The 11,595-nt window shown below is 54.3% G+C and overlaps 1 protein-coding gene across 5 annotated transcripts in view; it reads left to right on the forward strand.

The window, feature by feature from the left end:
- The window catches only part of EXTL3 (exostosin like glycosyltransferase 3), a 199,424-nt gene extending 188,637 nt beyond the window's left edge, over positions 1 to 10,787 (forward strand). For all 5 annotated transcript variants that reach the window (XM_090025692.1, XM_090025782.1, XM_090025437.1 and 2 more), the window contains 3 exons: positions 4,920 to 5,064; positions 6,158 to 6,286; positions 10,219 to 10,787. In XM_090025692.1, coding sequence (XP_089881818.1) covers positions 4,920 to 5,064; positions 6,158 to 6,286; positions 10,219 to 10,428 — 484 coding nt within the window. In that variant the 3' untranslated portion in view covers positions 10,429 to 10,787. The remainder of the gene's footprint in view (positions 1 to 4,919; positions 5,065 to 6,157; positions 6,287 to 10,218) is intronic.
- The last annotated feature ends 808 nt before the right edge of the window (positions 10,788 to 11,595 follow it).

Here is an 11,595-nt window from a genome sequence, read left to right on the forward strand (position 1 = left end):
AGTGTACACAATAGAAATAATGGTAAGCAATAGAAACTTTGTTGTGTACCACTGATGCTCACGCTGGCCATTAGCAGAGCTGGGATTTTTAGAGGCGCTGAGCCATGAACTCAGAGACAAGTTGTCATCCTTGGAGAACTAGCACTGGAGGGGGACGGATGCATGCTGCCAGTTTTTGCTTCAAAGCAGGGGAACGCCAAGGGATTGCAGAGATTTGTCACTTCCAAGTTTCTCCCAGACTTTGGAAACAGCTTTGAATGGAAATTACAAGAAAGAAAAAGTTGGTGAGAGGAAGACCATATAGCATAAAATATTCCAGCCCAGACCAAATTCAGCAAATGTGTCAGCTGCTGAGAGCGGGGCCTCGTCATCGGAAATGTTGGGCAACTCTAAATGGGGGGTGCTACCAACCTCGCCCCTTACTACGTTGGCTGCTAATTATTTAAAAGCACTGAGAGCCTTGATTTTAATTGACTTCCGAGCATTTTCATGTAATGAGGCTGGGATAGCCTCTACTTAGTCTTTAACAGGCTGCATTAAAGTTTCCATGCAGCCTTGAGCATGCAGCCTGCAGGTCAGATCCAGCCCATGGAGCTGCTGTGTCTGGCCTGCGGGGCTGTGGGCAGGCCATGGAGCTTGGGGACGTGGCCAGGGCAGGCAGGGTGCTGATGGACATGGCCCTTGGCAGTAGGAAGGCAAGCAAGGACCGTGCAACACTGCCTTCCTGCCACTGCGATGGCCACTGCCACCACGCCACAGGAGCCACTGCTCAATGCCCCAGGCCAGATCCAGCATGCAAGGAGCCCCTGGGGTCCAAAACCAGGCCTGGACCCCAGGTGAGGTTGGCACCTCTGTATAGGAATCAGTCTTAGGTGGGTAGCTCCTGTGCTGCTGATTCCAGTCCAGCACAGGTGGGTACTCAGAGAAGCTCTTACCTCACTCATGGCTTTAGTCCCCTTCCAAGGTGTTGACGCCTCTCCGTTTCCACCATCCAGGGGGGCCTCCTGCACAGCACCTTAAAATCAGACAACGAGGGTGGAAGGGACCTCAGGAGGTCGCATCTAGTCCAACCCCCTGCTCAAAGCAGGACCAGCCCCAGCTGCATCATCCCAGCCAAAGCTTGGTCTGCCTGGGTCAGCTTGGGGAAACTGGTTCTAATGGACTCTGAGCTCTCATCACAGGAGGTCGTGAGTGCTTCCTGCACCCCCTGAGTATCTCCTGGGGACTGTGCAAGATCCCTTTGGCCCAGGGTGATAGCTAGCACAGCAGACTGATGACAGACGTTATTGCTTGCTTGGTTTTTGGTTCCAGTATCAGCTTGGGGTGAGGGCATCAGCCTCTTGTTTATAAGGATTCTAAGAAAGTAGGGCCGGAAGGGACCTCATGAGGTCATCTAGTCCAGCCCCTGCTCAAGACCGGATCATCCCTGACTCAACCATCCCAGCTAAGCGTCTCTCCAACTTGTTCTTGAAAACTTCCAAGCATGGGGGCTCCACCACTGCTCCAGGCAGCCTGCTCCGATGCCTGACCACTCTCAGAAAGTTCCTCCTAATTTCCAGCCTAATTTTCCCTTGCTGCAGTGTGAGGCTGTTTGTCCTAGTCCTGTCCCCTACGGCCATCTCCATCCTCTCTCTAATCACCCTTCAGGTATTTGAAGACTATTATCAAATCCCTCCTCAGCTGCTACCTCTTCTGGAGACTAAATAACCCTGGTTCTTTCAGGCTTTCCTCGGCAGTCGTGCCTCGAAGGCCCCTAATCATTTTGGTTGTCCTCCGCTAGACTTTTTTCAATCCGTCCACATCCTTCTTGAAGTTTGCGGCCCAAAACTGGACACCAGTGCTGAATAGAGCAGAGGAATCGCTGCCCTTGATATGCAAGTGGCATTCCTGTTAATACAGCCCAGGAGGCTGTTGGCTATTTTTGCAACGAGAGCACACTGCTGGTGTACAATCAGCGAGCTAGGGCAGGTGGGGAGGGGAGCCAGCTCCCCTTGGCCAGAGGGATGGGTTGGCCTGATGGGTGGGATGGGGTTAAATGGCAGAAATGCCAGGAATCCCAGCAGAGCCCCATGGGTGGTGAACAAATGAGCCATTAAAGCGGAGGTATGGAAGACCTCTATGAAAAAGTCATCCTTTTCCTCGGGCACTGCCGCTGGCAGCGGTGGGGTGGTTTGTGGGATCAGCATCAGACGGGGTAGTTACCTACGCTTAGTTCTTGCCTCTCTGAACCAGGTAGTCTCGCTGCTGTGTCATCCCCGGCAGCTCCCATCCGTCCCCTCAACCTCCCTTTTTCCCCAGCTGCAAACCAGCGATGCTTATCTGCCTTAAAGCAGTACCTGGTTAAGGCTGTATTGATTAATGCTTGAGAGCCTTGAAGGAAAATTGTTCTGTAAGTGCACGGTATTATTATTGTTCACCCCCCTCTCCTGTCCTCAAAGCACTCTTCTCCGACATTGCCTGCTGCTGTTAATGCACCGGAGAGCGCCTGCTTCCAAGGGGAGGGAGACTGGCGACACTTTGAGACCGAAGCATTGCCTAGTAACCATTGCCCCATAATTGCATTATTTGTCTAAACCTTATTATATGCTGTAGTTTGTAATTCTTAGGGCTGACACTTCGTCTTCCTCCATCTGCTGTTGAGCAGTAAGTAGAGTGACAATTATATTGCTAAGAAGCAGGGGCTGGGAGCCCGGGCCTCTGCGCACCTGTTAAAGGAAAAAAAAGGTAGATAATTATGTGAGGGAAAATAAAAGTGGCTCTTGAATTGCAGGGGTCAATTGTGCTGGCAGAGAAAGCACCACAAAGGGAAGAGGGTGGAATGAGTTCATTGGTGCTTGAATCGTTTGTGCCCCAACTTTGAAAACAAAGTCCTGGTGGATGATGGGAAATATGCACAAGGAGGTGCCTGGCAGGCGGGCGCTGGCTGTAAAGAAGCTGGCAGCCTTAGTTATTCACATTTGCATTACAGCGTTGCACTGGATTTTTGTTCATTTTATTGGCAGCAAGTATAGGGAACGTGTTGTGTTTTTTCTTACCATGATAGCCAGTGCGATGAGCACTCAGGGCTTTTTCTGCTGGCACCGCCAAGGAGGTTGGAGTAGGTGGGAGCACGTCTATACTCCGGGGTGGAAGACGGTCCCCAAGTGTTGAATTGTTTCCCAGCTGTGATCAAGGGAAAACCCCTTCTGGCAGCGAGGAGCCTCCCACGCAGGCTCTCTAGCAGTGTTCTGTTAGACTAGAGACCAGAGTTAATTTGTCGTATTTACCCGAATCCAAGACTGCTTTGAATTTAAGACTACCCCCTAATAGTTGCGATGTAACTTGTCCCACCAAAGCAGTGGCAGGGCCTGTGCCTGCTCCCCCTGCATTCCCCTACCACACGGTCTCCCCACACCCTCCCCACGACACTGTTTCCTCCTGCGCTTCCCTCCCCACGTTCCTTTCCCCCCACTGAATGAGCCACCCCAGCCTGGAGCAGGCCATAGCTTAGCTCCAGCTTCGGCCCTGAGTGCAGAGCTGTGCTTCCACCTGTTGTTCAGATCTAAGGCAGGCGGGTACTCAAATCTAAGACATCCCCCCCTACGGCGATTGGGGGAGAGAACCTAGTCTTGGATTCAAGTAAATACAGTAGGTCTTAGGCATTTATTAGATCAAATGAAGTGATCTGAAAAGAGCCAGCAGCCCCGCAACATCGAGTTGGAATCGATGTCTAGTTTAGGCATTACTGGTATGCTTTTTAATTATTCCTGGTGGTTTCCCAGTAACCCTGCGGGCTCCTCCTGAGGGGAAGGGATCAAACAAGGAGAGAGTATTACGAGCGCTTGCTCGCTCTCCTCAGTCACCTTTCCCATTTGGTCTAGAGCTCCCTGATATGGAGGTGCCAAGGTGTAAGGAAGCATAAGGAGCCTTTACGTGGGGCACCCGCAGCACCAGGACCTGCATGGGCAAAAGGGTAGGGTGGATGTTGGCAGGTGGGAGGTCCATCTCGCACACAGTTCGGTGGCAGTGTCAGGACATGGGCAAAGCCCCGAACCAATTCTTGCTTGGCAGAAGGCCAGCAGTTGACATCTGTGAGTGTTGGGGTGTTTTACGCAGGCTAAAAACATCAGCTTTGCAGCTCCCCAGTGAGATGGGTCAACATTATCCCCATTTCACAGATGGAAAAACTGCGCACCAGGGTGAGTTTAAGGACCTCTTCACAATGCTAAAAGAAGAGCCAAGAACAGGACTTTGATTTCCTGACTCCCAGGCCCAGGCTCTGACTACAGGCAGAGCATTTTGCCTATCTCAGAGGAAGTCTCTGAGGAGGGAGGGGAGTGGGATCAGAAACGGCAGTTGCGGAAAACATTTAGAAGTAGCGGAGCCTCACGCGGAGCGGGGACTCGGTAGCAGACGAAACAGGGTCTGTTACAGCTGCTTTTGCTTGCCCATAACTTTCTTCTCCTTTCGCTGAGCTTTAATTTTCTCTGCTTTGTCTGGCCCAGAAGGCAATTTGGATGGAGTTGGAGTTGGGTTTTTTTTGTTTGAACGCCTGTGGAAAACCCCGCTCAAGCCGTTTCTGAGTCGGGCTGAGCTGCGGCTAGAGGGAAAGAGGGGCGCAGCAACCACATCTAGTCCAACCCCCTGCTCCAGAACCAGCCCCAGCTACATCATCCCAGCCAAGGCTTGGCCTGCCTAGGCCGAGTGTCTCACCAGTCTGGATCAATGTGCGGAGTAGGGAACGGTCTATCAGTTGCATGACACCCAATGTTTGAAAAGGACTTGCACAGCAAGGGAGGTCAACAGTTAGAGTTTAGCCCAAATCATGGCTGATCCTCTACCACCGAGCTGCCGTCGTGAGCTGGGTGGTTCTTGTCTCCTGCAGCGTCCAAGTGTGCTGATGTCCTTTCCCCACTGAAACGTCTCCTTTCTGTTGGCAGAGTCTGGAGAGAGGCGAGGGACCGCATCGTTGGCTTCCCCGGGCGGTACCACGCGTGGGACATCCCCCATCAGTCCTGGCTCTATAACTCTAACTACTCGTGTGAACTGTCCATGGTGCTCACTGGTGCTGCCTTCTTTCACAAGGTAAGAGCGAGTGGTCCTAGACCGTCCTCCCACCCCATGTACCTTTTCCCGACCTTGAGCTACTTCATAGAAAAGCTGATCTTTTGCAACAAACGCTCATTCCAAAACTGACTCTTGCTTCTCCGATGGCCCAGGCAGGCTCCATGGCTCCCCACAAATTTAAACGTGGCCAAGTAACAGCATGCTGCTTGTTTTAGGAGAGATGCATGTAGCAGAGAGGCTGAAAACAGGTCGTGTCCTGTTTCAGCAAGGCTCTTGGATGTTGGGCTGTGGGTCACGGCGTTGTCTGTTAGCAAATCCACTGCCCTGCCGCGCAGAAGTCCAGATTCAGATTCCCGAGCTTGGAGTCTCCATGTGTGGTCGTGGCTGTGCCTCCGCGTATCGTACTGAAGGCCTGTTTCAGCAGAGCCACGAGGCATGTCAGAACTGAAACGCTCTAAGGCTGAGAGCAAGGGGATTGAGACGCCCAAGTTTAAGAGAAACTGAGATTGCAAATCCCTCTGGCACCTTTGCAGATTATTCCCCCAAATTTCTCCAGGAAAGAACATGGTAGCAAACCTGTTTTGTCCCTTGGAGCATCTAGCATTAGGTTCCAAAACAGGTTTGCTGCCACGTAACGGGTGGCAGAAAATATAACAGGAAAAGGTCGTCAGGTTCAGGAGGTGGAAATGTGGGTGCCCTGAGGAGGTTTGTGTTCCAGGCGAGTGTTAGGCACAAACAGCAGGGTAGGAGCAGATTCAGAGAGAGGCCCCCTGACGTGTTCAGTACCTTCCTCCTGTGCAGGGAGGCAATGGGCAGCAGACTGGCTTGATTCCCTTGGAGGGACGTGTCCCTACAGGACTCCTCGTGTCCTGTCATCTGCCCCAGTGGAGCAGGAGTCCACCGGGCAGAGACAGCGAGCTGTGGGGAACCCGGCCAGGGGACTCGGTAGTTGCAGGTCTGTAACAAAGAGGGGGTTTTTTTTTGCTGCTCTGACTCTAAGAGGCAGGGGGAGTTTGTCGCCCGTGGACTCTGGGTTGCACCCCAGGTTAGTCTGTCACCAGTTGCCCCAGCTCTGTTTTTACAGTTGGTGAATCTTGCTCATGTGTTGCAGTACTACGCATACCTGTACTCCTACGTGATGCCCCAGGCCATCCGCGACATGGTAGACGAGTACATCAACTGTGAGGATATTGCTATGAACTTCCTCGTCTCTCATATCACCAGGAAACCACCCATCAAGGTAAAGAGCTGGATGGGAGCTTGTCTTTTTTTTTCAGGAGAAACCATTAGTTATTCCAGGCCACTGAAAACACACCTGTCGCAGCCTCCGAGCTCAAGCTGGGGAGGGCTAAGGTATCCAGTTAGCAAGAGTTGCATGCAGCCGAGATCTCCTGCTGTCTAAATGGACTCTAGTTGGTTCAGGCTCCGTCCACACTTGACCTAACCAGGTAGATGTGCCTGGCAGCATAGGGCAGAGTTGATGGCCAGGGCTGGATCAGGTCCCTGAGAATCCCCTAATTCAAGCCCTTTCATGCCAAGGCCTGTTTGAAACCCCCTCCAGCTGTCCTCACGGTTTGAAACGGTCTGTCTTTGAGACCAGCAAGACCCAGACCACAGAGGGCTGTGTGGGTCCAAGTCACTGCCTGTAGAAAGCACGTCATTTGTTCTCCCCTCTGCCCTGCCTATGTCTTAAGCATCAGCCAGACATTACACTTCAGACTTGATTAACCCGTTAATCGTGTCTTAAAGTGTAACCCAGCTCCATAGTTTCATAGTGCTTGGGGTCAGAAGGGACCTAAACAGATCATGAGGTCCAACCCCCTGCCCCAGGCAGGAACGAGTGCCAGGGTCATAACACCCCAGCCAAATATCGGTCCAGCCTCCTCTTGAAGACCCCCGAGGCAGGAGAGAGCACCATGGTCAGGCAGCTAATGGTGCAATAAAACAGGAAACCAGCCACCAAGTTATTGCATAAAATGCATGTGATTAACTTTGTGCTGGTTTCCGTTGCTCCTTACATCGAACGTGTGGCCAGTAGGGTCCCCGTGGGCCAGCGGTCACTCATCATCTCTAGGATGGGGACTACTGGGCAGCCCTGGTGCGGTCCCAATCCTGCTGATCAGCCGAAGGGGAGTGCTCCGGCAGTTGCGACCTGGGATCCTGATTTTCCAATCATTAGCTGATAGTTGGTCAGCTCCAGGGACTGCACAGGGACTCTCTAGGTTGAAGAGTTGAACCCCAGGGGAGTCTCATCCTCGTTTAAGAGCAGCGTGTGTCCGAGCTGACGCGCATCGGTGTAGCCTGGTTTTCAGAGGGGAGGTCCAGCACTTCGGGCAGATCCAACCCGTCAGGTTGGGGGCGCTCATCACCTCTGCGGGCACAGGCCCATCTCTGCCCCTGCCCAAGGGACAGGTCCTGCCCCGGTGACTCGATCTTGGGTTATTTGTTTGTCTGAGGGTTCAGACCTGGGGCCCGTCGGTGGAGCGTCGCAGCCTCTGCACAAGCAGGGAGGGGAGTGCAAGGAGGGGAGGGTCGGTGCTTTTTTCCCTGCGCTTCCCTTTGGGTTTTATTGTCGATGGTTGCCGCGGGCTCAGGGCACCAGCCAGCAAAGTGCTGTTTTCACCAGGCCCCCTTCTGTGTAGCCCTGTGAAATCCAGCAGGCAGATTTGACTTCAGCATCAGTCATCCCAGGCTCTTGGTTTCTCATCTAAGAAGATAAAGCAGCATAATCCGGGCCAAGAGGAAACAGGCCTCTTGAAGTCTAATCCCAGTTTGGCCAGTGGCTCATTTAACACTTCGTGGCCTGCATTTAATGGCCTTCGATTTAGGAACGGTAGCAGCCAGTTGGGTTCATTCAGTCAAACTCTCTAAGCCAATGGGAGCCAGCCTTTTTGGCCACAAATTAGCCTTTCCCCTTCCTCAAGTGCCAGTCTGATCCCTTTCCCATGCCTGATCTGCTGCTCTGCTTTCTGCTCCCTGCTGCTGTGCTACCTGTCCCCTCCCATACCTGCCCTGTGCCCCACACAGAGACCACCGGTTGGCCCGCCCTGCTCTAGACCAGGGTATCCCAGAGCTTGGCGCCTTGCAGAAAGGGGCAGTAAAATGAGGAGTGCTCTCATCTGCCCCTGGTCCCCCACGTGCACCTTGCACCATTCCCTCCGTCCGTGTTTCCCATCATGCCTGGAACAGCCTTGTCCTCCATCGAGTGTGCATATCTTCTGCAGAGCCCAGCCAGCAGATATCTACACCCCCAGTTCCCCTGGGCAGGTCTGCATCTAGGCTACTCCAATAGCTTTGAACCTGCCACCTGGCTCTCCTTGTAAGCAAGGCATCCAGTGCACTGCTGGGGTTGTCCCCATCTCCGTGCCCGTTCATGGCGTCATTCAGGCTTGACTGGCACGGAGAGTCTGTGTTGAGGAAAAGAGAGCCGAGGGGCCAAGAAGTGCCCTCGGGGGTGCTAAGGAAAAACTGGGTGGGTGGAGGGAGATGAAACGAAGAGCAGCGAGGTGTCTCCTGGTGTCCCTTTCCCATGGCCACCATTGCTGTCGGCGCCACATGGACATGGGATGCCAGGCAGGAGTCTCTTGGAAGTGGTGCAGACATTGGATGGGCTCATGCTCCCTGGTTTTGGTCACTTCCTACACCCATTCGGGCCAGCAAGCATGTCCTGAGAGCGGGCATTTTTATGCCGTCTTGATATCCGACCTGGTGGTGGTGGGAAGCAAGAGAGACCATTGAGCGCCAGCAAGGAAGACGTGACTGTCCCAGGAGCAGGGTGGAGGTTGCGGGTGCATTTCCCCTCTGTCTCCCATTCGCTCTTTTCTTCCCTAACTTCACCCCCACCCCAACAAAAAAAGACCCATGTTCCTTCTGGCCAGGTGTTTCCATGTATTTCCATCACCCGGCGAGTTTGCTGGAAGCCAGCAAGCAGCAAGGGCAGGACCTCTTGACAGATAGGAAGTGAGTGTCTTCATTAGCTCAGAAATGTTCCCAGTGATATAATCCAGAGGCAGCTGAGCAAGGAGACCTCTGCACACAACTTTGGTGGTTATATAGCTGCTATGGCATCAGACACGGACCGACTAAAAAGAGTATGTAGGATTGGCACAGATGTGATCTTGAGAGCATTGCTGGGTCCTCGTGAATGGGAGCGGATAACTAGACTGATGCCATCAAAGAGCGATCTCCTCCAGCTGTCTGCTGGGGACTGCTGGGTACACAAGGGGCATTTCAATGGCACCCTGCACCAGAATAGCTCAACATTTCCCCAGTCCCGTGTCGCAGAGCACGGCCCGTCGTGCACGTGAATGATTCTAGCGAGGCCGCAGCTGATGAGGTTGCAGCAAAGATTTTAACTGGGTCGAGGTGAGCTGCTCTGCACGCTGAGCTGAGCCCCGAGGGGCGCGCGCACTTGGAGCAGCTCTGATCTCTCGCGCTGCTCTCCACAATCATGGAGCAGACCTGGTTGTTCAGCATTGCAGGGAGTTTGGTGCCCTTCTCCTCGGACTTGGGCAAAGGTGGAAATGAGCTGGTCCCTGCTCGCAGACCTGGCAAAACCACCATGCACACTGCTAGATGTTTCTGCCCATGGGGAATGTGGGAAAGAAACGCCAGGGTTGTTGCAGGAGGAAAGGGACACAGGCCTGGGGTGTAGGGTCCCTGGGAGGGGAGACAGACCTAGTGCAAAGGTACAGGGCCTCTGGAAACACCCCCCCCCCACGCGCACACGCTGTGTTGTTGTCCAGCCTCGCAAGGTAGGCAGGCTTAGACCTTGTCGGCACTTGGATGGGAGACCTCTGAGGAGACCCCAGCTGCTACAGGACGTGGTGTTGACTCGTCGGTCTGTGGCGTTTGTTCCCTTATGAACCAAACCATTGGCCAGCGGGATGTCCCCAGGGTTTGTGCTGGGAGGGGGACCCACGTTTGAATGGCTTCAGTTCCTGAACACCCCAGTTCCTGAACACCGGCACGCAACTAAAGGTCACGTTTGGGGCCATTAGGGAGCCCAAGCTTTCACGCAAGTCGGCTTGTCACATCCCTTGGTGCCTTCAGGTGTCCTGCCTTCGCTGTAGGCTGAGGGCCAAGCGCCGTGCTCCAGTGGCAGCCAGGCGTGTAGCTCTGCACCTGGAAGCCACGTGCCAGCTGGTGCTGACGTTGTCCGTCTCTTCCCAGGTGACCTCGCGCTGGACTTTCCGCTGCCCAGGCTGCCCCCAGGCCCTTTCGCACGACGACTCTCACTTCCACGAGCGGCACAAGTGCATCAACTTCTTCGTCAAGGTGTATGGGTACATGCCCCTGCTCTACACCCAGTTCCGCGTGGACTCGGTCCTCTTCAAGACCCGCCTGCCCCACGACAAGACTAAGTGTTTCAAGTTCATCTAGGGAAGAGGGGAGCCAGGCAGTCAGGTGTCCTCGGCACGCTGGACTGCAGCGAGCAGCTGGCAGATGACGATCTGGCCGAGGTTCCCGGGGAGCGATGCCCCCGCGTTGACGGTGGCCCTCCCCCCCCCCCGGCCCCCCCGAGTGACAGGAAGATCCTGGATCCCGATAGGCGCGTTCTCTTCCCACGGTGATGCCATCACATGAGACAGATCCCAACCACGTCCTGTGTAAAGATGCTTCCTAGCGTTGGACACTGAGGAAATGGAGACTTTGGTTAGCGGCTCAGCTAGTGCGGTAGCCAAGGGCCACCATTTTTTTTTAATTATGATTAATGTTATTTAAAATGAAAGTGTTTTAGATTTGCTGTGTGAGACTTTTTTTTTTCCTCCCCCCCTCACTTTGCACCTGCCTCCAGCGAGGGACGCTGTAGGTGAGGACACACAGTGGACACGCCTCAGCGGGGACGGTGGGTCTTAGCCCCACAGTAGCTGCCGTGTCCATGTTATCCTGCGTGCTGTCTGCCTGCGAGGGAGCCGCTGCGGTTCTCCTCTCGGGCTCCTGTGCCCTGCTTCTTTGAGGGTCCCTAGTTGTACTAACCTGGAGGGCAGGGCCTGGGTGCACATTGGTGCAGGCAGCACGACTCCTCCAACACGAGGGCCCTGGCTTACCTTCCCCTGCGGCTGCTGCATTGTCAGATGTGGCAGGTCCGTGTGTTTTTATTCCTTCCCCCTCAGATCCCCCCCTCCTCACCCTCCGCCTGACATGCCAAGCTGTGCTTCCCAGCCCAGAGTTGGACAAGCAGGGGGGTTACCTCCACAACCCCAACCCCAGCTCCCAGTGTTTCCATCCCCCTGTCCTCCGGCCAGATCCGGCACTGGTGTCCAGCCCAGGGATTCGGTCACCGCTGCCCACATTGCCACGGCCCCAAACCGACTGCCTTCCATGTGCTGGTGCCCCCAGGTGCTGTCAGCTCCCTCCCTGCACTTCGCCCCTGGAGCATGATTAAGCTTCACCCGCTTGTGAGGACTCGGCTCAGCTTCCTTCTGCGGGGCCCGACGTGCATGCCGGCTGGGATCAGCACATCCGGTGCTGGCATCAGGGGCCCCTTTTGAATCCTAAAGAGCATGTGGCCATTTTTGCTGAAAATCTCTATTCTGGCGTTTCAGC

Source organism: Crocodylus siamensis, chromosome 1 (genome assembly GCF_052110815.1).
Source record: "Crocodylus siamensis isolate JL-2025a chromosome 1, ASM5211081v1, whole genome shotgun sequence".
In the NCBI taxonomy this organism is placed as follows: domain Eukaryota; kingdom Metazoa; phylum Chordata; order Crocodylia; family Crocodylidae; genus Crocodylus; species Crocodylus siamensis.